This window comes from Denticeps clupeoides, chromosome 18 (assembly GCF_900700375.1).
Source record: "Denticeps clupeoides chromosome 18, fDenClu1.1, whole genome shotgun sequence".
NCBI classification, from domain to species: domain Eukaryota; kingdom Metazoa; phylum Chordata; class Actinopteri; order Clupeiformes; family Denticipitidae; genus Denticeps; species Denticeps clupeoides.
In genome coordinates this window covers 5,661,048-5,688,391 of record NC_041724.1, presented here as the reverse complement: position 1 = coordinate 5,688,391, position 27,344 = coordinate 5,661,048, and the positions used below count along the sequence as shown (strand labels likewise).

Genomic DNA, 27,344 nt, shown 5'->3' with positions numbered 1-27,344 from the left:
ACTTTTTTTTTGCACAATTCCACAACGACCGACGGTTTACTGTTTCTTGAAAAAAACACCCAATGCTACCCAGTGAAAATAAAACCACCGCAACGCAACATGTAACCTGTTTAATGCATAATTTACTAATTTTCATTCAAATGTATATTATATGTATAGAGACTCTGTTATTCTGTTGCTCTTAATACAACGTTGCTCCCCATCTGTAGATTTTGCTTGAGTCCGGAGTGACTTCTGAACTTACTAAGGTTAATAAAACAGCTAATGTTCTGACCAAAGGAAATAAAGGGCAAAATGATTCCATGGATCGAGTCTTTAATCCACGATACCTTAAATTAATTATCCTACTGTCAATATCGTATTAATTTACAACTGGGAATAATTTGTTGGGTTAGTTATTCGGCACTATTTGGCATTGTAGCTTTCTATTGTTTAACAATTTCAGCTTTTGATGAGAACTGGAATATGATCAGCACTGAACAATATAAAGGACGTATTAAGCGACACTGAAAATGTTGCTGCGGTCTGTTGTTATTATTATTATTACTTTTTTTTCTTTAGTTCTGTGTGTCTCTGCGCATCCCCGTCGCTTGTGTATACGGACGTGACGTCACCGTGCGGCGCGCGCCTCACATGTCCCTCACGTCCAAGCGTCATGGCGCCGCTGCTGGTCCCGCTGAAGTGTGGTCTCCACCTGCAGAGGCGCCGGCTGGCCCTGCTGCTCCGGCAGAGCAGCTCCGTCCGCTGCGGCGACTGGAGAGGTGGCCCTCAGCGGCCGGCCGCCACGCGGAGCACCTGCCGGGTAGGTGACCCGTCACAAGGACAGGCGGACCGACCAACCCCGGCTAGCCGGTTAGCATGCTAGGCTAAAGCTAGCGGTTTGAACACGACCCTTGGTTGTTTATCGCCGGAGTTTGACCGCTTGCTGGGTAGCTACTAGTTTTGGTTACTCGCTCCCGTCCAAATGATTGTGAACGCTGTCCTGGAAGCGACCGGTTTGTGTGTCTAAGCTCCCCCGGACCCGGTGAGTTAAAGTTGACAGCGCCGGTGATGCACCGTGTCAGTTTCTTTTTTTTTTCTCTCTATCTCTTTCGCTCTCTCACATAACCATTTACGATTTACTTACGGGGGTTAAGTCCTGTCACGTGACTATACCAAGGGACACGTTTGTCCCCAGTTTGCGACTTGTCCAGTGAGATAAGACTTGGGCGATCCCACACCCTCGAAAGAGCCAGACTGACACAAGTCAACGACATTTCGTTTTTTTTCCTGGCTCCACAGTTTTATAAAACTTTGTAGTTAACTCATTGGTAAAAGTTCGCTTTTACCTGGTCCTGGTAACTAAAAGTGTGAAACACACAAAAAAGGATTTGCGGTTTCTTAGAAAATAAAACCATATTAAATATGTGCAACCAACATGCGCATATTCAAGTGACGTACGACTAATTGCACTTGGGATGAGCTGTGAAATGTAAGCACTTTTGAGAACTTTGAGTCAGGTGACCACAACATCTCATTTTTGGACCTGAGACGTTTCTCATGGGACAGTGGTGATTAGATAAATGATCATATGCTGCTCATTGTTGTCCATTTTTCATCCACTGGATTTGAATGTAACAAGTGATTAGTCTGGGCTTAGCTACGCGACTGCTACCCTCATCTGGATTTGTCATGTCAGCATGTTTTGGCTTGGTTGCAGTTACTGGGCCCGGGCATGAGAACAGCAGCATGGAGCACCAGCAGACTACAAACATCTCGGCAAATACTGGAGGCTGTGAAGGTGTGACCTGAAGCATTTCTCATATGCTTTTGCTTGTCCCTCTTAATTGTTTTTCTGCTGTCATTCGTGTTGTTCTGCGATCAGTGAAGTTTCAGGGCTGTTAACAGGGTTTTAGTACCCTAGTGGTTAAAACATTTGCATATGAACCAGAAGACCCAGGTTCAAATCCTACTTACTATCATTGTGTCCCTGAGCAAGACACGTAACCCTAAGTTGCTCCAGGGAGACTGTCCCTGTAACTACTGATAGTAAGTCGCTCTGGAAAAGGGCGTCTGATAAATGCTATAAATATTAACAATATTTATGTCTCTTTCTGAAGCATCTACAAGTAACGGACAAAAGGACGTGTTGGCATGGCCATGCTGGAGGTGGGCTGAATGATGACCCCAAGAATGTTGTGAGTAGAGATGTACACAGACATGTAATTATACAGTGTCAATAAATTATTCCTATGGACACACACTTTGGGCCTGATGTTCATTTTTCTGTTAGTTATCTATTAGTGCTGCACGATTAATCTAATCGTAATCGCGATGTCAGTCTGTGCGATTACATGAACGCAAAAAGCTGCGATTTAAATGATTAGTGCATGGATTGGATCGACAACATATCCGATCCATTCTCTCATTCTCTCAAAGTTTGCGAGCTGACTAAAGTCTCACTTCAGTCGGATGTGACGTGTTTGGTCACATGACTTTCAATTCGGAGACATATGGGTAGATGCCGCATGACGCGCTGCATCGTACGTCAACGTCGCCGCCATATTGCGAGAGGCTCTGCTGTGGCGTGAAGCATATACATGTCTATGGAGAGAAGTGCATAAAAATGCCTCACTCTTGTGCTGCTTGGGGCTGTACAAACCGCTGTACGCTCCAAACCAGATCCTGGGGATTACATTTCATAGGTAAGGCTGGACAATTGTTTTGAATATATTTGGCCATTATAAAATCCCGTTTTATAAGTCTTAACCTTAGCTAAGCTAGCGAAGCTATGTATTCCTGTGTTCAAGTCAGCCTCCAAACAACGTTTTGGCTAAACGTAGGCATTAACTTTCTAGACTGTTCTTAGATGTTTAGTTAACTTTTCTCAAACTTTGAAGGTTTCCTAAAGAAATTCACCTCAGTTTACAAATCTTAACCTTAGCTAAGCTAGCGAAGCTATGCATCCCTGTGTTCAAGTCAGCCTCCAAACAACGTTTTGGTTAAATGTAAGAACTATAATACGGGTTTTTATAATGGCCTATAATTTATAATTTCTCTTTGATATTAAACATTTCACTGTTAGTAATTTATATGCGACTCTTCATTGATATACAAGCAAGTGTCCTTTATCATATCGCAATCACATATCGCAATATTGATCTCAATAATCGCAATATGTCTTTTTCCCCAAATCGTGCAGCCCTATTATCTATGCAAGTTGGTGCATAAGTACATCTGAGAAGTAGAGGACTTTCAATGAGGGATTTGTTAACATTGTCTAAAATGAAAGGAACCCAAACATATAATCCACCCTTCTTTGTGGCCACCTACCGATAGGGACATTTAAAAGGTCCCCTGACATGACATTTTTTGCTTTTATATTAGTCATTTTGGTCCCCTAATACTTTATCTGAAATTCATCTTTAGTGCATAATTGCAGCCACTTTCAGCCAGTCCCACAGTGAGATTTTCCCAGGATGTGCCGTTTTGGTGTCTATAGCTTTAAATGCTAATGAGGAGTAGGGGAGTGGCCTATAGAAGGTAAGCGGGCATTCGCAGAAATTACATCAACACCATTGACCAACCACAATGTTTGGTGTAGCCGTCTCTGAGTTTTTCCAGAAAATACCCTCGGGTTCTTCAGAGGCTCATGTGACTGAGCTAAAGAAAAAAAAAAAAACATTCTTGGTGATTTTGCACGTTTGGAAGCCATGACTGAAGCCATGGAGTTCTCTGATCTGCCATTCTCTGAATGGTGAAGCAGAATGACCAAAGCACTCTTTATACATGTCAACATTTCTAGCCATGCAGGACCATGGACAGGCTTGGGGAACTCGTATTAATGTTAAACAATCTCACAAAGTGAACTTTTCATGGTAGGGGACTTTTAAAGCACTCATGAAAGTTGTTCCTATGGTTAACTGTGGGGGAAATAAGACTGATGAAGTCTGATGAAAGCAACTCTCGTGAATATTTTTTTCATGTTTGACTTTACATTATTTTACATGGCCAGAAGACAGTTCCTAAAATGCTGTGGTGTATTCGGGTTTATCGGACTTTTGTCAGTAGATGTCACTGCAAAACAGTGAGGTTGAGCTGTGGACTGAGTACTTTCCAATCAACAGGTTCTCCCTTTGTTAACTCTGCAGATTTTTATGGTGCAACTGTTAAAATTGCCAGTGTCGTACCCCCTCCTCCTCCTCCCCAAACTGTTTCTTGTGTACCCTGGCTCGATGCGAGGGAGAAACAGGTGCTTGCTGTTTTTAGTTTTTTACATTTATTTTGTCCCTGTGCCATGCTGCATCTACTCACTCATATGCTACCATATTGACAGGATTAGAGGAATCAACGCATGGCTTTTTATAAAAAAAAAAAAATAATAATTTTTTTTAGGGGGGGGGTGGGGTGTATTGAGGCAGGAAGCAGGTGGCCTGCCAGAGCTAAAGGTAAACAGCCAAGCTGGCACCAGCAGGGAGCACATCGTCAGAGGAGACAGAACCAGGAGGCTCAGGGGAACGGCCTATGCTGCGTACCTAGCTGATTCCCTTCAGCCCCCCCAGGAGGGACATGCTGAGCCTGGTGCTGCCACAGCGTCTGTCTGATGATGGCCCATCTTCTGCCATATGTCTGATATGTGTGCCTAAAATCGAGTGAGAGATGTTTTGGAGCTGCTGGTATTTACTAACTCAATATCGGTACTAAGGATGGTACTCGATACTATTCTTGATATAACAGGAAGAAAAAAACAAACACAAACTTTTTAATACATAAAGAATATTTTTAAGAGTATTTGAAAATGTCAGAACACAATATATATACTACATTAAATGAATAAATAAATACATGAGTAAATAAATTAAGCCAAACTTAATTCGGCTTAATTTAACAGAGGCTGCCTGTCGTAATGCCTGTTGAAAATTGTTGTAGTCTGCTGGCGATTTCCGTGAACGAGTAGACTCAAAACTGGAATTTATGCATCGATTCCAACTGCTAATTGTGATCAAAATCGATACTAAAAGCGAGAGCTTTCAGCCACGTCTCCATTCTCCTACCCTCCTTAAAGTTTGATGTTTAGAAAAGCATTACAGGACGTCAAATGATGTACTTGATGTGACATTGCCTTTTTAATACTGCACCAGGAAAGTGTGTGTTAAAGGAATAATTGATAGGATTAGTTACGGTGCTCCGCCAATCTTATATTGGTCTAGGCCTAACATTTTTGCAATAAAAGTGCAAAGTAAAGAACTGTTAATTGATATGTTAATTGATAATCTTTTTTTTTTTTTTTTTTTATACAGCTGAATGAGGTACATTCAGCAAAGATCCTCTCAGCAATGCTGTCATATGTTTGGCCCAAGGACCGACCGGATCTCCGAGTTCGCGTGGCAGTTGCCCTTGGCCTGCTAGCTGGAGCAAAGGTACGTGAATGTTTGCTCTTCAAATGGTATCTGCCTGGTAATGCGGTCTGACATTTTTTTAGACATCTTTAATACATCTGATAATTAACACAGATCCTGCAGACTCTGGATGCAACACATAGCTTTCCAGAGTCATTTGATTCTCCTCCATTGGAGCTCGCACCCTCAAACACGTAGCGTCCATACTGAAGATTCTAACGGGCAGTGGTGGCCTAGCGGTTAAGGAAGCGGCCCCGTAATCAGAAGGTTGCCGGTTCGAATCCCGAGCTGCCAAGGTGCCACTGAGGTGTCACTGAGCAAAGCACGGTCCCCACACACTGCTCCCCGGGCGCTTGTCATGGCTGCCCACTGCTCACTCAGGGTGATGGGTTAAATGCAGAGGACAAATTTCACCGTGTGCACCGTGTGCTGTGCTGCTGTGTATCACATGTGACAATCACTTCACTTTATAAGAACGCAGCTCAGCGTGTGTGGTAGTTCCACCTGTTGCCTCAGGAGGCAATAGTGAGTTACTGCAGTGTTAGGTCTGCGGTTCTGTTGTTTTTCTTGAGTGTTTATTAGAACAATGTTTCTCAGTCCTGGCCCCGGGGGGGCGGCTGTCAGAACGTTCTCACTCCAGCCCCTGACCCTAATTAGCCTCAGGTCCTTCTTAACAACCTAATAATGAAGGTGGTGACATACCCTTTATTAGGATCTTAGCTTTTCTTGTTAGTAATTCATGGCTAAACTAAAAAGAAAAATGAAATTACATTTTCCTTTTGATTACTTAGATTTCCCTTCTGTTGGCCATAGTGATTTAAGCTTTTATACGATCATGTAAATAATTGCCTAGAGACTCAAGTGCCGAAACATGAACTACTTCAGCTAGTGTTTTGGAGAAAGCCTGAGCAGAAATTCAGAGCTCAAAAGTACCAGATGTCCTCCATTGTTCCGCCATGTTGAACGGCCGCCGGGATCGAGGATCGCTGCAGCCTTATCTCTGTCCCCGGTTCACCAGGGGTCATATCTGCAGGGAGAGATAAACATTGACAAGCCTGCAGCGCACCAGCAAACGATAACCCCACCCCCATTCGTTTATTTCTTTATTTCTTTTTGTCTGGCTGTCCGCATCTCCCCAGTTTTTCTTCTGCCTTGGCCAGCTTGTGTGGGGCGCGGTTAATGTAATGTTGTTGTGGCTCAGTTGTTCGACCGATGCCCATGTGACTTATGCATTTTAAATTTTTTGTTAAAATTTTTTATTTTATTTGATGGGTAACTAATTATGTTAGACCTTCACAGAGCGTGCGAGTGCAGTTTGAAAGTTAAATTGAAAATGTGGTGTTGGCAGCTCATTTTCTCCCTGTCAAATTTGCACTTATTGCAGTAATTGGCTGGTCGCGTCTCTTGGCTTTAGATTTGCAGGCTCCATTGGTCTCAGAGAGTGCGTTATATTGAACCGGGAGACCGCCGTGTGGCCTGCAGTCCTGGCACCGGAGTTCTGATGAACAGAAAAGGGGGGAACAGCAGACATGCCCATGCCGCCAAGCCGCGGTGCCCGTACGAGCTCTCGGGGGAGACGAGGGTTAAAACGAAACGGGGGAGGGGCATGACTCGGGTCCACCTAATGTGCTGCAATCCTTATTGCGTCTGCCAAGCAGCTGTCCCCAAGCTTTTAATTAGCTTTAATAACCATTTCAATTCCATTAGTGGATGCATCAGCCACCCCATTTTGAGTGTCGGCTCTGCGCGCGCGCGCACACACAGAAAATAATAAAACCGGCCGGCCTAATGCACCGCCACAACACCGCCAGCTCGGAGCACTCACCGGGCCCAACGTCTGTGAAAATCATTAACGTGTTCTCTCTCTCTCCCCGTGTCTGTATCCCCCCCCCACCTTCAATCCGATCCCTCTTTGCTTTTCCCTTTTTTTTTTTTTGTTATTCCCTGTCTGCCCCACCCCTTCCTTCCCCCTTCTCCTTCTGGCTCTCTCTACTGTACGCCCTCCAGATCACCAACATCATGGTGCCCTTCATGTTTAAGTATGCAGTGGACGACCTGAACCAGATGTCAGGACACATGTTGAACTTGAGCGATGCCCCAAACACGGTGGCGACCATGGCAACGGCCGTGCTGATTGGCTGTGAGTCCCGTGCACTCTTCCCCTTCTGGCAGGTGTTTGCTTCATCTCGGGGAGGGTGCGAGTGTTATGTATCAGCTGACCTTTTTAGGTTTGAGAGTGGTCCTGCTGGTGTGGCAGTTTCCTCTGTTTCTTTCACTGCTTTTACATATTTGGTGCTCTACTACTGCACAGAAGAGGTGTTTTTATGACACGACTAAATATATAATGCCTTTATTTAGACATTGATTTGGAATTTTCCTCGAACTGGCAAGATATTAATATTTTAATAGGTTCAGAATGGAAACAAAATATCTGTACATCCGATAGCCGTGACGAACAGGCATCCTCACGCCCCTGTCAGACACGCAAGATGCTCTCCCTTGTTGCAAAGTAACTTTTAGATGAGCTTTTTCCACAGTCTAGCATGTTTAGTTTTTTTTTTCCCCTCTAAAAATATTTGGCATTTTCAGTGGGCAAATTTGCACTCAGGATGGGATAACATTGTGCTTTTTTATTTAATTTTAATGGCCTAGATGATAGTAGTGCAGGACAAATTGTATATCATTAACATTTCATAGCACATGGCTTTTCCCAAACCCAAAAAGTTGACATGATGTTCTGTTACTAGCAACAAAGCCTCCATTGTTAATGAGCCTAATGTTTGAATCACCCCCCCCCCTCATTATTATTAATATTATTTTTAAGGCACTTAATCAAAAAAACAAGCTCCAGCCATTTTGTGGATCAGTCTTGCATGCTGTGAAGCTCGCTGCTTGTCAGCTTTACTTGGAGGCTCCCCGCTTTAACGAGCTGCATCAGGACCGGGTCAGTCTGACTGAGGCTGGATTAATTGGGGCTTTAAAATGGAGCTTTGCAGCACTGTGGGATTTTTTTTCTTTTTTTTTCCTCCCTTTTCTTTTTTTTCTTCCCCAGCTTACATGCAGATAAAGCTTGAAATATGACAAGGTATCCGGAACACAGCAGCCCTTTTGATTAAAAGCAAGGCACCGTAGCGGCGTTGGTTCTCCGGATGAATTAAATTTTAAACCAAATCGTTTCACCAACTAGTGGAGGTGACATTAACGTGGCAGGATTAAGATTGTTAGAGGTGTTTTTTTTTCTTTTTTTTTTCTGGTTTTGATTAAGCATTACAACTTTTTGTAGGAACACAAATGCAGAAAGGCGCTTCCATTCAATGCCAAAATCTGACATGTCTATACGTGCAGTCAATTTTTAAAAACCTAGATTGAGATCAGATCTTTTTACCAAGTGGTGTTGGTTCTGATGGTGATTATCTAATATGCCTAATGAGACTCAGAGCAGAAATGCAAGAAAATGTTGTTTAATCACATTTATTCTGAATAAATATTGAAATGCATAAACATGAACAACTCGGCGAATTATAATAGCAGCAAATGCAGTATGATCGAGCCTGAAGAGTTGGGTAAACATACTCAGCCAAACACATTTATTGTCCCCATTAAAGATGGTTTACCACAAAATCTGTAAAATTTAAAAAATGGAAATTTTACGTTCACTGGATGTACTTTAATAGGGGAGTTGACCGTGAATGGCGAGGCCTCACATTTCAGACGGCACAAGTGATGTTATTGAAGCGGATTTCTGCTTAATGCCTTAATGGCTTTGTGAATGTGCACCGTATTCAACGGGCTCTTGAATTTAAGTGTGGTCATCCATTTTGGAAGAAATGTGCCACGGAAAAGATTTATGACATCATCCATAATGATGATGAGCATGTCTGAGCCATTCAGGTCCGTGAATAGCAACCTGACAGCACGTAACAGATTAAAGGGAACAAACTCAAAAGGGTGGAATACACTTGAACTTTCAGTAAATGGCAGATGAGGGAGTGACCCTTGCAGTCCTGTGCTATTTTCAGGGTTGTCTTGGGCCTCTGTCTTGGCTCTCCGTCTCCATGGTTTCCGGGTTCTCAGGTTTGGAGAATAGCATCTGGTTCGTCCTGATATTTTATTTTCTTTCCGCCCGCTCTCATTTGTAGTTGCGATCACAAAGTCTGCGTCTATGGGGTGTTGCTCCACCACAGATGCTGACAAAGGCAGCCAAGCCGCTCTGCTCTGTAATGACGAGGAAGCGGCGGAGTATCACTGCGGGGGAATTCTGGGAGCAGTTTTGAGAGCTTGGTCGATATTTCTGTTTGTTCTCGCTGTTGTAGGTTCATCTGAATTGTGGTCCTGAATTTTGGATTCCTTACTGTCAAGAGTTATTTGTCATTGACCAATAAATGAGATTATTCTGGTGTGTGTGTGTGTGTCGTCAGATGGTGTGTCTCGAGCTGGGTCAGCCCTGTTTAACGAGCTGCGGAACGCAGTGTTCGGAAAGGTGGCTCAGAGTTCCATCCGGCGGATCGCCAAGAACGTGTTCCTGCACCTGCACAATCTGGATCTCGGCTTCCACCTGAGCCGCCAGACGGGGGCGCTGTCCAAGGCCATCGACCGCGGCACCCGTGGTATCAGCTTTGTCCTCAGCGCGCTCGTCTTCAATCTGGGACCCACGCTTTTTGAGATGATCCTTGTGAGCAGTATTCTGGTTAGTGTTCCAGTACCTAAAACTTGAGCAATACAATCAAATATCAATATTTTTGATGTGTACTGTTAATTCTGTGAAATGTGATTCTTTTTTTCTCTAGTACAAAGTTTTATATTTCTATATAATTGTGAGGCAGTGGTGGCCTAGCGGGTAAAGAAGCAGACCCGTTATCTGTTCTAATTCCGAACCGCCAAAGGTGCCACTGGGCAAAGCACCGGCCCTACACACTGCTCCCCGGGCGCCTTTCATGGCCGCCCACTGCTCACCAAGGCTGATGGTTAAAAGCAGAGGACACGTCCTGTTTAAATCCATTACAAATAATAATTTGTGGACGTTGGTAAATGCTAACAGTTGCATAGCCTAGTGAAGTTGGTGAATTTACTTTTTTATATATTGTATTTTGAGGGACATTAGAATATATCTATGAGAGTTCAGTTTTTTTTGATGACATTGTGAGTGCTGTGCTTTATATCACTTCACTTTCACTTAAATCCAATACAGTTCTCTCTCTCTAAAACAATCCCTTTTAGCACAAAATTTAAGAATCGCTGAATACTCTCTGGTGAGAATTGTCTTCATTTCTCATACAGAGAAAGTGTTCAATTTGAACTTTCAAATATGTAGATGTATATAACAATGTTGCTTGTATCTGTTATTTCCTTCTATATACCTCACTGGTACTGACCAACATAAGGTAACATTTACATTTTCACTTAAACGAAAAATGACCTTTTTTTCTCCCAGTTGCTTTCCTTTTGGCATAATGAACAATGAATTATGAATGAAGTGTGACTCATGAGCCCATGTTCACCTAATAAGGTTTTCATTTGCCTAAGTTTGTCTCACATGATTGTCATGAATATTAAATCCTAGGAAACCCCCACACAGACAGACACACACACTCACAAACACTGGATCACGTCTCGCGCTAACATGATAATGCAAGTTCAGTTGCCTTCACATTTCTATTATTAGAAAATAGACAGTCTCCTGTCGTAATATCCGCAAAATATATATTATACTATATAACCCAGTTGCTCAGCTGGGTGAGGAGAGCTCTGCTGCTCACGATGAGCGTCCACGTCACGGCTCGCTGTCCATTTCTTTGTCCCCACTGGCCTTGGTGGCAGAGGGTGTTGGGGCGGAGTTAGCTGGTGCAAGCCAGTGGAAACCAGGCATTTGTGCAAACAGTCAGCGGTCTTTAAATTCAGCCAGTGTATTTTTGATGGTTGCATCATGTGGCAGAGTAACACCATTGCACTCCTGGAAAAAGAAGTCACAGCTAAATTCAGCCTCATGCTCTGCTTTTGTGAAGTGCGGAGCGTGAATTACTCCCTCGGTGTCTCGTTCTCGCTCTTTCCCAGATTCAGAGAGAACAGCCTGATGATTAAAAACAAGGTCCTGAGATGTCGGGGTAGCTGTACATGCTCGCGCATTTCTTGTGGGCTAATCTCTTTAGTATTATTATATTCTCTTCCGGAAAGTGCCGGGTGCCCTCGCACGTGCGCGCCGCGGCCGTCCACCAGCGCAGAGCGTAATTAACACAACCAAGTTCATTATGTCAGTGTTTCTGACTGTGCCGCATCAATGGCAGAGACATTAGCTAGAATTACTTCTGTAACCCATCCCTGGGCCATTTGTAACACTTAATTAAAAAAAGAAAAAAAAAAAAAAAAATGAGATGTGTAGGTTAAGTGGCCGGGGGATTTAATCTGAGCTTGTTATTTTTCCCCTTCAGCGCACGTCTCTTGTCATCTTAAAGACACTAGCTCAGTCTCCCTCGGTGTCAGTGATAATATGATCCATATGCAGCGTGCCGTTTGTTCTGTTTATTGTGAAAAACGTTTCTATTAAAGCAAGATCGCGACCTAATGATTACTCTCTAGTGGATATTATTCTGGGGCTCGGAGTGTCACCACTCTTAACGTGGAACGTTGGAGACACGGAGGCCAGCAGTTGTAGATCTGAACAAAATGTTAGAAAGAAAAATAAATATTGTTAATAAGACAGGTAGCGCGTTTGTCGGTCAAGTGATATTTACTCTACACTGTTAGATGCTGCTTTGGTTCCAGATCCAAGAAAATTCTGAATAGAGGACAGAGAAGGAGTCCTTGTGCTACTCCACCCCTGTTGACGTGTTATCATGTCGTTATCACATTTCATAGAATAAACTACGTGCATTGTACATACTGGAAAGGAGAACATGACTAGTAAGACCAGATGTGTGTGTAATTTTTTCATTATTGGGACTAAAGATGGTTCAGTGGATCGTTCTGCCTTATATCAATAAGAATTAGAAACCATTCATCTATTAAATACAGTGTATTTATCATCACCTTTGTAATTAATTGCATCACATATTCTCTTTTTTTTATATTGAAGCAACCATTTTGATCATTCAGAGTAAAGATTGTCTGTTGCTTTGGCAAGTTTGTCTATTTCTCTGATCTGTATTGTTGCTCCTTGTTTAACTTTGTTTTGGATTAACCATGTTCTTTTATTTATCTATTTTGCAGTATTATAAGTGTGGAGGCCAGTTCGCATTGGTAACACTTGGCACTTTGTCAGCTTACACCATGTTCACTATTGCATTCACACAATGGAGGTGAGTTTTATGCAATTTATAAGAATGATCCTGCAGCTCACCAGATGTAATGTTTGAAATCCCTGGTTAGTTTATGAAGAATGATGCACAGGAAGGTATTGTTTCTTTAATCGTCCTTTGCTGGCAGCTTTTTTTCAGATGTTTCTCTGTCTGTGTCTTACGAAACTGCCCTTTTTCATATCTGATTAAGCTAAATAGGGAAAATATTGAAACTGACACAATAAGGAATGAATTCAAGCACAGTAGAATCCATTCTTATTTTTCTGGGGATTAGTAGATGAAATAGCCTTTTCTTGGTATTTGTCTAAGTGTCCATAACTCATCTTTCATCCTTCCAAGGACCCGCTTTCGGATAGAAATGAACAAAGCGGACAATGAGGCTGGAAACGCTGCCATTGACTCTCTTCTCAATTACGAGACAGTCAAGGTGAGCCTTCCCTCCTGGATCTCTCATCCAGTTCTGTTTTATTTTTATTATTCTGCACAGCAGCATTCAACATTGAATTGATCTTAAGAGCACTATGTGCAGACTAGTTCATTTAGATGCCGGCAATTAGCATTATTGAGTTACTTTTTGTTGCCTCGTTCATAATGACAGAAGTGGAGAAGGGGACCTTAAATGTTTGTCAAATCAACTGCAAAACAACTGATGCTTTTAGGTGTATATATGGTGCCCACTCCAATTAGAAAAAATAAAATCCACTTTTTTCGGTGAAGTAGCTTCATCTTACACTGGAATAAAAAATCCATTAAGGTAATGCATTCTAAGAAGAACAAATCTAGTTGCTTTTTATTCTACCTTCCAAATAAAATGTTGGCAGTGTGGTCTGGTGGTGGATTACACATTTTCTCCTAATTCACAAGTAGTGATCCTTGGGGATATTGTTACCGCTGGTCCTCAATGCATGTGGAGATAATAAGCACATTGTCTCTTGTATGGCTACCTTAAATAGTATATTTTTAGGTTGAGTTGTTGAGTGTGCATGATGTGACATCATGCCCAGTTAATCAGGAAGTTCATTCATAATCAACAAAACGCAACCTAAAAATGTAAATGGAATTTAAAGTTTTTTTTTTTTTTTTTAGATTTGCAAATAATGTGGATGCCCTTGTTGAAACTACTGAATGTATTTTTTAGCTTAATAAATCTATTATAATAAATTTTTATTGATTTCTGTTTGGTTGATTCATTTATAAAATTGGGTTCTGTAAAACTGACCATTGAAAGATGTTCTAGTTAAATTCCTTTTGTTTTCAGTTCAGACTGTTGACCCCAGCAAGGTGTTGTGGAGAATTTGTAGCACAGTTATAGAGTAGTCATTCATTTTCTCCTCTTTTTTTTTTTTTCCGAATGGATTATCAGATGATATAAAAACAGCCTTTTTTTAGTGGCAAGTTAACAACTCAAAACAGCTCTGAGCTACTGCTGAAGCGACCAATGCTTTCACTGGATCAGATTGCGCTGATGGAACAGGAATGTAGACATTTTGTGGCACTGTTCTACACCGGTGAAGTTGCCTGAATCGAACCTTTGTTTCCTCTGCTCTAAAGCCATAACGGCAGTAGTTCGGACTGATGTCTCCATGCATTCAACCTATTTTTTTTCATCCTTTTGTGTGGTGTGTGTGTGTGTGTGTGTGTGTGTGTTCTCTGCTCTGTTTTATTTTGTACATTGGTGTCAGTGCAGCTGAATTTAGTATCACTGTAAGCCAGGGTGCATACATAATTAGATCTCCGCCCACTCAAAATCCGTTCCACTTTCACGCAAGCTCCCACAGAACCTGATCTCGCTCACTACTTCTTTCTGTCTTTCACTCCCTCTCTTTTTGTCAGTGCCTTTTACATTCTCCCTAGCAGTCTGTGTGTGTGTGTGTGTGTGTGTGTGTGTCTTCTGTTCCTGTGTTTTTTCATTTGTCTTTGTCTTTCAAGGGCCGTAAATCAGTAAAAGCCTAATTGGTGTCAGATGTCATCCATGGCACAGAACTTTGCAGGGGTGCAGGAGGTAGTTGACACGATGCAGTAAATAAGTATAGGAAATATTGTGATGTTAGTCCAGGAGAGAGCGGCCATTTGATTGCTGTGGCTGATATTCAGTCAACATGTAGAGTGCCAATAAGGAGGGCTGCTTTATTAGTTTTCATTTATTTGTTTGCTTTGTATAAACTCATCAACTGTTCTATATGAATTTTGTTTTCTTATAGTATTTCAACAATGAGAAATACGAGGCAGAGAGGTACGATGGCTTTTTAAAAATCTACGAGTCAGCATCCCTGAAGACCACATCCACGCTGGCCATGCTGAACTTCGGCCAGAGCGCCATTTTCAGCATGGGGCTAACAGCCATCATGGTGCTTGCCAGCAAAGGCATAATGGCCGGTAAGGTGACCTTTGGACGTCTCTGAATGTTCTTGATTATACAGGGTTCCTACAGTCATTAAAAACCTGGAAAAGTCATGGAATTTGAAGAGAATTTCAGGCCTTGAAAAATAAAGTCATGGAAAAGTCACTGAAATCTGATTGGCACATGAATGTATAACATGAACTACATCGTTTCCATACAACTATGTGAGAAACGTTTAACATTTAAACCTACCACAGGACTATAGTATCTTTGCTGGCTTTACATAGTGAACCATGTCACGTGCTACTGCGTACATTGCATCCATGTGCTAAGCACCTCCGCAGTCGCATGTCTCATTTTTACAGGTCATGTAAATTACAGTTGATTATCTATGCCGGAACCTGATGGCTCGGGCTTGCATCAACTTGGAAGAAGAAACACTGTCGTTTAGGTTTTTTTAGGGTTATGAGATTTGCTTAACAATTTTTTCCTCCACGTGTGCCCAGAAATTTCAAAACATATGGTCATGAAAATTTACCTTTTACGTTTGTAAAAATGTGTAAGAACCCTGTTTATAAGATGAATGGCTAACGTTTGGCTGGGTGGGGTTCCAGACAAAAAAAGGAATAGCATGATCCTTTACATGGGTCCCATAGATGTGTGCTCAAAAGAGGCCATTATTTGACGAAAGGAGTATATTCTGAATGTATTCAGTTGACAGCCAATAAGGAGAAGCTCTGATCCACGACCATGAGTGGACTTGAATTCCTCTTGAACCTTTCCATCATTTTTTTTTTTTTTTTCTTCAATGAGTGGAAAGTTGTAGTTTTATGCAAATTTGAAATATCCCAAATGATGGTCAAGGACGATGGATACATTTTGAACATGAGAACCTAGAACTCCCTGGGAATACATGGAAACTAATGTAACAGAAGGGGTATGAGCTGTGGCACCAGCTGGGCAGATGTTCCCACCCCCCAAAACGTTGGCATGCATGGCACTGCAGACAGAAAATACGCATGTGTGTGTTGCCAACCTGAGTTGCCAGAATTACAAGTGCTTGGCTGCATCTGCAGGGAAAAGGCAGAAAGGACTTCTGGACTTCGTTGGCTTGGAGGTGGTTGTGAGGCTCTCCTGAATGCCACTGGGAGGGATTATTTGGTACGTGTTCATGCTAGAGCTGCTTTTTTCGTCCCTAGATTTTCCTATGGACAGCTGCTGAGCCGTGAGTTGGCACTGTCCGTGGTGCTGCACAGCAAGTTTTCACCTTCTGAATCAGAATAAACTTAATAAATGCAGGGAAATTGCTTTAGCTCAGCAAACATAGATAAAATAAAACGTATAAGGACAGGAACAGATGAGATCTAGTCGACCTTGGGCCTTCTTGTAAATGGCAGCAGAGCTTTTCTTTGCAGTAATGTTAAATTGTTCACAGAAATGCTCCGTGTCACTTTGCATCTTTCATTTGTCTCGTCATTATGCCGTTGAGACATATATGGACATGTCCAGTTTTACTGTTTTTATAAATAATCTGGGCGGCAACTCTCGGGTGAAACGTGGTTTCAGTAGCCAGGTACTGTCATATGGTCGTAATGACAATAAAGTTCTGTTCTTGAATCTAAGTGGACACAGTGCGTTGTCGATGTAATTTAAGTATGAAAGCTGCTTAATGTCTACAATATAAACACACTAATCAGGAACCAGCTTCAGACTGATGAATGATTTAAGTGTGTGTTTGTGTGTGTGTGTGTGTGTGTGTGTGTGTGGCGCGGGATGCACAGGAACAATGACGGTGGGAGACTTGGTCATGGTGAACGGTCTGCTCTTCCAGCTCTCTATGCCGCTGAACTTCCTGGGCACAGTTTACAGGGAGACACGCCAGGCCCTCATTGACATGAACACACTCTTCACCCTGCTCAGCGTTGACACGAAGATTAAGGTGAGAGGCCACCAATCCCCGAATTAATTCGCTCGGACACGCTCAGGGCACCGCCCAGGATGTGTATTATCCCATACAATAGAAATCTCCTACCACATCTTTCTCTATTGAGATAAGAGTTTTCTTTTGTGCAATGCACAAAACTCAAAACCTCAACAGAACACCTGTAGTTATTTATTTAAATATTAATATAGAAAGAGATTTTTTTTTTTGTTATGCTTAAGGTAAATGTGATATTGCAGTGCCTTCATTTTTGCAATCTTTTTGTGTCTGGGAGAAATGGGTTAAATTGCCTTTTAGGACTGATGAAGTTCGCCCTTCACTTGGCTAATTCTCTATGCAGACTGTAATTGCGGACAATTGCCGAATCTATCCAATTGTTCCCAGTAATGGAGGCCATTGTCTTGGTTTGGATGGCAGAGCAATGCATCAGGCCATCAGTGGCTGTCTAATTTGATTTTCTGTCTGTCTCTCGGTAACGTGAATGCCCAAAAAAAAAAAAAAAAGAATTGTCCGATTGTCCACGAGAATAGAGAGTGTTTTTGTCATGTTCTCATTTTTCCATGTTTAGACTGAGTGAGTAGCACATGTGTGCTTGCGTGTGTGGGTGCCTGCAGACTGGCAGCCTGGGGTGAGCCGAGCCTACAAACTCAGATCCCGCTGTGAGGTCCAAAGCAGACGTCCTGTGATATTTGTCACTCTGGCTGATTTTTGTGGGGTTTTTTTTTTTTGCACAATTGGCTTCCTTCTGCAGCAAAATCTGTACAAAATTGGTAAACGCTGGTCAATTCTAGTATAGAATACCAGTCTAAAGGCAGAGGTTTTGACAGCATTTTTACATGCTTGTGGAGCCCTCCTTTTACGAGTAAAATGCAGACCTTTTCAAAGGCCAGCTTTCTGAAGGTACTGTCCACACACACACACACACACACACACACACACACACACACTCACTCTGTCTCTGGGTGTGTGCGTGTCGCAGGAAAAAGAGCTGGCTCCCCCGCTCATTGTGACCCCTCAGGAGGCCACTATCAGGTTTGAGGACGTCTACTTCGAGTACCTGGAGGGACAGAAAGTGCTCACTGGCTTGTCCTTCGAGGTGCCTGCTGGGAAGAAAGTGGCCATTGTTGGTGGCAGTGGGTCTGGGTGAGTGATGGTGGCTGTGGGCTATAACCCCCTACTTAGCATGGTATAAAATCACATTCAGCAGCATTAAGCATATCTTTCCTCTTTGTGGCATCTGCGTTTATTGATAGGACATGTCAGTACGTAGTGACGGCCCTGTGTCATTTGTAGCAGCGATTTTGTTCCTGTCCAGCTGCAGTAGGTACCAGTGAACTACACTTCTGGACAAACATTTTTTTTTTTTAAATAAATTAAGACACGGTCTTTATATTCTTCAATAATTTAGTGTTTGCAATTGAATTAATGTTAAAATAATCTTAACTAAATACTTTAGTAACCACAGAAGAAGTTGTGGAATGGAATTCAACAAATAATGAACATGAAATGGCTGCCATAGAAAAATATATGCAGTGTTTTTTTCCAGAGCTGTGTATCAAAATGAATTTGATATATGTTAAAAATTAAGACCGAATTGTGAAGACTAGTTTAATACTGTGAACCTAAAGCACAGAATATAACAGATATATTTTGGCCTTACATCAATATGTTCTATGCTTAAATATATTGGTGCTTTGCTCATAATAACTTGCCATATGTTTTTCTTTCTTTTTTTATTGCCAGTCTGTAGTCTGTATTTGTTTCTTTGTGCTTACATTCCTTGTTCTCCAACCTGCTGCAGCAAGAGCACCATCGTGAGGCTGCTGTTCCGGTTCTACGAGCCTCAGCGGGGCAGCATCTATGTGGGAGGGCAGAACATCAGAGACGTGAGCCTGGAGACCCTGAGGAAGGCTGTGGGTGTGGTACCACAGGTGAGGAGATAACATATTTCACGGTGTTGCCCAGGTTACCATGGAAGTACTCTCTGTGATATGGTGCAGGGGATGGAATATAAATATTAATTCTGATGAGGGCTATTTTCAAACCCCCCTCAACAGGATGCTGTTCTCTTCCACAACACCATCTTCTACAACCTGCAGTATGGCAACATCAACGCTACACCAGAGGATGTGCACCATGTGGCAAAGCTGGCAGGCATTCATGATGCCATTCTTAAAATGCCTCATGCCTATCAAACTCAGGTTGGGGAGAGAGGTCTAAAGCTCTCAGGTACGTGTTCATTCAACATGTATTTATTTATTCTGCAACAAAGGTGTGTGTTCATGTTTCTGGGATAGTTTGGTTGAACGGTCGACTGTAAGAAGTGCCATTTTGTTTGTTCAGGGGGTGAAAAGCAACGAGTTGCCATTGCCAGGGCGATCTTGAAGAACCCGCCCATCCTCCTGTATGATGAAGCCACGTCGTCACTGGACTCCATCACTGAAGAGGTGTGTGTGTATGTGTGTGTTTTAAAACTCTTCCGATAAACCTCATGATGTCATCAAATCAAGAAACCCTGTTCATTAGGGTGGAGACTGTAAAGTTTGATATATATATATATATATATATATGAATCTGCACCTACACAAGGCTCTTGTTTTTTAATCTTAATTCTGCCGTGTTTGCACTTGGTGTAGGAGCTCAGTGATTTATGAGGCTACGGGCAGGGGATATTACTGCAGGAGAGAGGATGTTTACTTAGTTTCCATTGAGATCTATTCATTGTTTATTTATTTTGTTTGCTTGTAATGTGACTGCGCTTTTCATATAAATACTGTCACTCATTTTGATGTTAGTTGTTATTTAGGAGGGACCGCAGTCAGTGTCTGACTTTCTGCAGTGTCCATTAAGGCAGAGTTAGTTTTTTTGTGTTTTTTCATTTTCATACTTAGTTTTTCTTATGAAGTGACTGTCTCTGTTCTAGAACATTCTGAGCTCCATGAAGGAAATGGTGAAGGACAGGACGTCAGTCTTCATCGCCCACCGGCTGTCCACCATTGTGGACGCTGATGAGATCATTGTTCTCAATCAGGTAAGCAAATCCACACATACGCCCACATATTAAAACTTTGTGCTGTAAGTATAGTCAACATTTTATTCCACTGCTCAATGCAATAATTTCATAAAATTCATTCTTCTCTGCGCAATATTCACTAAATATGTTTTGGAATTCTTAAACTACCCACAGATGGGTCAGGTGGATGGATGGTCTGAATGTAGTGGTCTCTCTCTCTCTCTGTGTGTGTGTGTGTGTATATATATATATATGAGATAAATAAATAACCAGGAAAAAAAAATAACATTCCTGTATACATTTAGCAATAATGAAATTACTGCAAATTTATTCACCTTGAATGAGAATTTGCTTATTTCAGAGCTTCCTTTTAGAATCGGATTTTCTTTTATCTCCTTCTGTGTCTGCACGTTGAAGATTGAAGGAACAGCTTTGATGCAGTGGCTGTGTAGTGTGTTTTTTTTTTATTATTATTATTGGAAAGGAAATACATCTTTGCTGTTTAGGGCATGTCAGCTTTACCCATCTTGTGCAAATTTTTAATTCTGATTTCTAGCATTTCATGAAAGTGTCAGAGTAGGGCGCATCGCTGGCTTTCCTGCAGAATTGTCAGTAATGAACACACATGGGTGCTGTAATGAGTTGTTTGGATCTCACGATTAGATTGCTCTTGTTGTCTGGAAGGCTGGGGTCAGTGCAAAATAACTGCCATCGCTTTCATTACACATGAACGACTGCAGAACGTCATCAGATCTTCTCTGTTGCATCTGTAAGTGTTAATGTCAGAGGTGAAGAAGTTCTGGAGGAATTACTTTATTTATTGATCTTATCTTATTTCAAGTCGCAATTTTTTTCTTTTTGTACGTAACACGCAAGTTCTAAATGTGAGACCCATTCTGTCAAATCCTTAAACTGTCATTGTGTTTGTTTTTCTCTGTGTTAAACAGACCCTGTAATGCTGCCGTTTTTTAATCTGTTGTAGCAGACAGTAATCATTCTTGAATTGAATTTTAGAACAAACAGAGAGCCCTGATCCCGTAAAGCACTTTGTGGCTTAAGAGTGCTCACTACCTCATATACCTTTTATAATACTTAGAATATACTATAAATACTATTTAAAAGAACTCAAGAACACCTTTTAATGATTGTTTAAATGTATTGTTCTAAGTGTGTTGACTGTATGAGGTCCCACTTATCTGCAATATGCAGAAACACCAGTTTTTGCTTTGCCCACTTTGGGAAATTAAGTAATTAATTGCATATAATAGCCATCAGTCCTCTTTCATTACAACCCAGGTGCAGAGCTTTATGAAGGACAGACAGGCTTAAGTGAACCCCTGTAAATCCTCGGCGCTGGTGGAGCAGTGTGGGCGCTTCAAATCTGTGATGCTATCGCCCATTTCCACATCTCAATCCTGCACCACTGACTGGGAAGGTTTCTCCCCCCAGCGGTTCTGACAGATGCCACTTTTCACACTTACAGCAAATTGTTCCAAACGCGGCCAGGTCCGGTGTGTTGAGTTTATTGCTGACATGGTTTGTAGGTGAATTATGTGACCTCATTCTGCCAATGTGACTAAGAAAATGCGACGGATGCAGAATAAACATAAAGAATACGGGTTGATTCAACTGACTTAAAAAAAAAAAAGTACTTTCCTCATTATGAAACATGGAAGCCCTTTCACTCTCGTGATACTGCAGTGAAACCCTATACAGCAAAAGCCAAAAAATTTAACACCAGGCAAAACCAAAGGATTGTTTTTTTGCAGCGTCTGTGACTTGTTGTTCTGTATTGTTTTTGAAAATGGGAATGTTCCTTAGTCCAGTCTCTGCAAATTGCCAGATCTACATCAGCTTGTTCATACACGACCCCGAGCCCGTGGTTGAGTGTCCTTGGCTCAGCACATCTTCTGCACTTGCTGCTTTTAAATGGATCTTTATTTATATATGTGTGTGTGTGTGTGTGTGTGTGTGTGTGTGTGTGTGTGTGTGTGTGTGTGTAAAAAATAATGAGGGAGTAATTTCCAATTCTGCTATTGGCTTTGTTGAAATCCATGCACATATTTTTTCTTTTTAAGCTCATTAGATAACTGGTGTAGCTAATGTAGGCGTGCATAATCATTTAGAACATATTAACAACCCTGTGTTATTTAATAACTCATTCACACTGTCAACAACTTGACTTTATGGGACAGTGGTGGCCTAGCAGGTAAGGAAGCGTTTTCGTAACCAAAAGGTTGCGGGTTCGAATCCCAACCCGCCAAAGTGAGGTCTTCGTATGTGAATTACACACAGTGTGTGAGTCGCTGAACAAAACTAAAGCAAAATGAGTACATTTTCTTGTCCTTCTGTGAGGAGATGTTCATCCGCACCATTGTGTGACCTGTAAAAGTTTTTTTTTTAATATTTTTTTCCCCCCAAATCGCCATAAATACCACCACCTGTCAGCATATGGGTGCATAATGGAAACCAGTGTCAATAAAGCATCTGCCCTTGCTGGCCTCTGTTACTATACATCAGAAGGCCAGACGTCCTCCTCCAGTGTGTGTGTGTGTGTGTGTGTGTTAGAGAGACAGAGATCCTCCATTTTGGTGGGGGTTGAGAGTTTGTAGTTTGTAGGGTGAGAACGATGGTGCTCATTAGAATAATAAGTGAAGCACCTTGCACCTCTGCTCGTGTGTGTGTGTGTGTGTGTGTGTGTGTGTGTGTGTGTTTGTGTTTTCTGTTGTGTTGTACACCCCCTCCCCCCAGTTGGGTGTGTGGGTGGTTTGCACTCTGTTTACACATCCCACCTCCCTCTCTTCTCTCCTCCTTTCTTCCTGCTGCTCCTCAGCTCGGTTTCTTTGTCTCGGACCGTTTCCTTCTGTACCTCGGGTTCTTCCTGTCTCCCCATCACCTCCATTCCAAGCTGGAGTCACGCGGGACAGGGACAGGCCGCCGGATGGAGTGAAGTTGCTCGCAAAATGAGAATGAAACATTTTAGTCCGTATTTAGATTTTGCGACTTTGATAGAACGAGCTGTATTATTTCGGAGGCGACGCGGGCTAATCTCGGCTATAAATACTGTCAACACTGGAAACTGTGCTCCTCCGCGGTGACTCCGGCGTGCTGATCTTGCCGCAATCACTAGAAGACAGCCTGCCGACTGCCTCGGTGCTCATTCTGGAGCTAATTTCATACTTTGCTTTGTTGTTGGCAGCCTTTTTAAATGCCGGCGCTGCGGCTGCCGCACCCACACACAGCCTGTGAGAACGTTCCGGGCTTCTCTCTGTTCCTCTCCATCTCGCGCGTCACCCCCCCCCCCTCTCCCCTCCCCCGTTCACTTCCAACATCTTCCTATATCTCCGTTTCTCTTGATGCGCGCACACACACACTCGCTAACCCTTCCACTAAATCACTCCTTCATAATTCATCTCGCTCCCCACACACCCTCGCTGCATAATGCCACATATTCACCTCACCTTCTAACAAGGGCAGGTGGCGTCACACTTCTTCACACTTGTCCTCATCCTATCACTCAGCCTCTCTTCCCGTCTGTCATGTGCGCGCTTCCAAACTTGCCCTCGTCCATTTATCTTCTACTTTCCAGCAGCCTGATTTTAATGCTCATTGTAAATTTCCCGCTTGTGGGACTAATAAAGGGATCATCTTATTTTATCTTATTAATTCCCAGCTCTCTATAGAGGGTCCAGTACCTGGAATGATTCAATTTATTCAACTAGTTTGGGGGAGTGGTGGAAAAGGCCCCTTAATCAGAAGGTTGCCGGTTCGAATCCCGGTCCGCTGAGGTGCCACTGAGCAAAGCACCGTCCCCACACACTGCTCCCCGGGCGCCTGTCATGGCTGCCCACTGCTCAGGCTGATCGTTAAAAGCAGAGGACACATTTCGTTGTCACAGTGTGCTGTGCTGCAGTGTTTCACAATGACAACCACTCCCCCACAATACACCCTATGGAAACCCTTTTTAAATATTTCAATGAATCATCAAAGTTTTTACACTTTCACGACATGCTATTTTGAGTGGGGGGAAAAAAGGAAAAACTGCAATGACAACCAATTTTTTAAAACCAAAGTCACCATTACAGGACTATAAATTCAATAACAAAAGAATCATGATTTTTTTCATTCATCTGTGTAGAGGAGGAAGGATTTACCCACAACAGGAATCTGCAAGCACAATCCAGATGTGTTATCCATAGCAGATATATGTTAAAAGGGGAACCACTAGAACCTGGTTTATTATTCCACTGTAAAATTAGTAAAAAAGTAAAATTAGTTTGTAATAGTTAGTAAAATTAATGTTATTGCGTACCATGAAATAACGTGCATTTGGGAAATCAATGAATACAATTTTGTTCATTCAACAAAACAGGTTAAGCAAGCATTGTTATGTTGATTTTACTTTAATGGTTTGGTGCAAAGTTATAGGGAGTCATTTCTAAGCTGTTTTGTCCACTTAACAAAAGATAACAAGTTAGAGGACTGTAGCATGTGGGGGCGGAGCTTCCCACAGTGCCCCTGGGGCGATGCTACACAGTTTAATATCGGGGAAAACTTGTTGTTCTGATGGCGAAGTTACTCGTATACTATACTTTTTTTTGGTGAATTCCTGCTTTTGCAGCTCGTCGTTCTTGTTGTCTCTGTACTAAACGCTTGTTTAGAATCGCACTTGCGTGATTTATTTGCTACTAGCATCTGCTTTTCCTAATCATGTAGAAGCGGAGCTGATATAGCAGGGATGTGACCGATTACTGATACCGAATTGGCTTAAATTCTTTTAACTGCATTGTGGAGTTACATCTTATGGGTGGAACTCTATAAATTTGGTGCCATACAAATACAAATTTTAAGTTTAGGTCTCTGCCATTTTAATTGTGAGAACTCAATGTTATATGTTATAAGGAGTTAATCACAACCAAAGTCAAGTTTACTCTAGACCTCTAGTCAAATAAGTTGCCTTTTTTATTTTTAATTGGCACAACTATGTTGTTCCTGTTGGTTCCTTTTTGTCCTCCGCCACCTTGGAAAGGGACTCGTATGGTTGGGTGTGTTGCTCGGGGGAGTGACTTTCACACTGATTTGGCTACTGAGTGTCTCCACCTGTGACTCACTGATAACCGGAGGGTGGAACCGCAGCGGCTCCCTGTCCTTTGAGGGTCACGCCTGAGGATCTATAGAGAAGTGACTTGAGTTCCTCTCTCTCTCTTGTCTGTAGGGTAGGGTGGCTGAGAGGGGATCCCACTCATCGCTGCTGGCCATGCCAGGCAGTCTCTACGGTGACTTGTGGAACACGCAGAACAGTAAAATCCTGAACGGCAACGGGCGGGACGGGAAGGTGGAGCCAGACGCCCAGCGTCTCTCACAGAAGGAGGCGGAGAGGAAGAAACTGCAGGAGGAGATTCTCAACAACGTCAAGGGCTGCGGCAACTGCTCCTGCTGAGGACCGTGCCCTCCCGCCTGCACTCTGTACTTTACTCAGGTCAAGGAGGCGGGGTCCACAGCAACCCCACCCACCTCAGTCCTCCACTTCTTGGCCCCACCTGTTCTACATATTCCATGAGCCTCACTGTTTCATTTGAGACACCGAGACAAAAAAAGGACTGCTTGATTGCAGTAGTGTGTGTGTGTGTGGTGTGATAAACTACAGGATGACTTGTGATGTGTGTTGACATGACTTTACCGTCTTAACACACACGTCTAACACACAATTCAATGCGCCTTTATGTCTACAATGTAACACTGAGGAGTATTTTAAATTATTTTGGAGACTCAAGGTAGGTGTTTTTATGAAATCTGACATCCATTAAGTACATATCACAAACACTGAGGCCACTTCTGGCCACCTGGATTTGTTACAGGACAGGAAAATAAAAAGCTTTTTTTTCTTTTATATGGTTGTGCATCTATGCCAAGATTGCACTTAATTTACCTGAAATACTGTCACAGAAATTTCGGGTCTCACAGAGTTCTTTAATCTTCAGAATAATTCTTCCTTCTACCTGTGGTAGCAACGAAATATGTTATTGAAATTTGATTATTGTTTTTCCCCCTGTCTTGAGATCTGTATCTGGCAACGGCCAGTTTTGATGCAACACATAAAACAGCAGCTTTTCTTTTCTTTTCATTCGCCTTGCCAAACTATCTATATATTGTGCATCTGAAAGAATGCTGTTGGCTTCGGTGAACTGCCTGTTTAAAATTGGTCATAGTTAAAAATAGTCCATTCAGAATCTAATCTGTAAATTAAAACCCAGTCTTGCGTGTTTCCATGGTTGCCTTTACATTTGCACAATCTTTTGATATAAATTCCAGGTCCAAAGATGCTTGTGCTTCAGTGATTGATTGTTGCCATGCTGTGCCTTTCAGTCATGGGCACACGTGCACACCCGCCGTAGATCATAGGAGATGAGCTGATGATGCCAGGAGAGATTAAATTCAGTTATTTAGTTATTTATTTGTCTATTTTTTTATTTATCTATCATGATTGCGCGTTAATGTCTCTTTAGTTTGAGATTTGGTCTTTGATGATTGACACCAGCACTGAGGCACGGACCACCAGCGGTGTGTGGGGGAGAAATGCAGGGCTGTAATGTCTAAGCAGATGTTTGCGTTTACACTTAATTGAGCACACAGGCAGCCATATGGTTACTATGCATCGATATTTCTTAAAATATCTCAATTGTTCTCGCAGCTACAGCTTTGTAATGCGGTTAATTTATTCATTCAAATTTTTGAGCATTCTGCATCACACTTTGGAGAACATCATGCTGGGATAACATCAGAACATCAGCTTTTCTACGTGGTCCACGGCAGGTTGAGATTTAAGATTTAATTTCTTGCTCAAGTAGCGATGCTGAGAACATAATTTGTAATGAAAATAACGGAATGTACACTTTCTAATGGGATAATGTGACGAGTTAAATTAGAAAAGCATGCAACGTGAGACACGATTTCACTTGTGGCCTCCGTCCATGTTACTAAATCAAATGAGCAATCGCTTTAATATTTATGCAGTGTCTGGAAATGGAAGCTACCCATTTTTCCCCATATCCATTGGATCTTGTGAGGCTCTTGACTGGACCCTGTCTGGACCAGCACCAAGTAGTGTACCCTGCCTTGGTTAAACTAGCTGCTTGCAGTAACATTGCCTTGTGTAACCTCGCCATCTCTTATCAGCCGTGTAGCATGCGCCCTCCAAGCAGACACTGCCAAATATTTGCTTTCATGCAGACCTTATTTTCCTTAAAATAGGTATCTGAGAAAATGAGGTGTGTGTGTGTGTGTATAAGATTTTTCTTTGCAGGAGCTGAGAGGAGGTTTACAATTTGTGATCCTGATTCCTCTTGTTCTATGATTAAAAATTCCAGTGGTCATGAAA

General features: G+C 42.2%; 1 protein-coding gene across 1 annotated transcript; it reads left to right on the top strand.

The window, feature by feature from the left end:
- The first annotated feature begins 627 nt into the window (after positions 1 to 627).
- Positions 628 to 27,344, top strand: abcb7 (ATP-binding cassette, sub-family B (MDR/TAP), member 7). Its single transcript, XM_028960093.1, has 16 exons — positions 628 to 802; positions 1,700 to 1,780; positions 2,100 to 2,177; positions 5,280 to 5,399; positions 7,386 to 7,518; positions 9,797 to 10,065; positions 12,582 to 12,670; positions 13,010 to 13,097; positions 14,872 to 15,046; positions 16,793 to 16,950; positions 17,933 to 18,096; positions 18,755 to 18,884; positions 19,011 to 19,182; positions 19,297 to 19,400; positions 19,877 to 19,984; positions 25,182 to 27,344. Exons 1-16 carry the CDS (start codon positions 656 to 658, stop codon positions 25,404 to 25,406), a joined length of 2,241 nt encoding a protein of 746 aa, XP_028815926.1. The 5' UTR covers positions 628 to 655; the 3' UTR covers positions 25,407 to 27,344.

Bases quoted from the DNA above. Each gene is read 5' to 3' on its own strand.
- abcb7 (XM_028960093.1), top strand. From the start codon at position 656: ATGGCGCCGCTGCTGGTCCCGCTGAAGTGTGGTCTCCACCTGCAGAGG. The intron at 12,671-13,009 runs GTGAGTTTTATG...CATCCTTCCAAG, and splicing joins ATTGCATTCACACAATGGAG to GACCCGCTTTCGGATAGAAA. The intron at 13,098-14,871 runs GTGAGCCTTCCC...GTTTTCTTATAG, and splicing joins TCAATTACGAGACAGTCAAG to TATTTCAACAATGAGAAATA.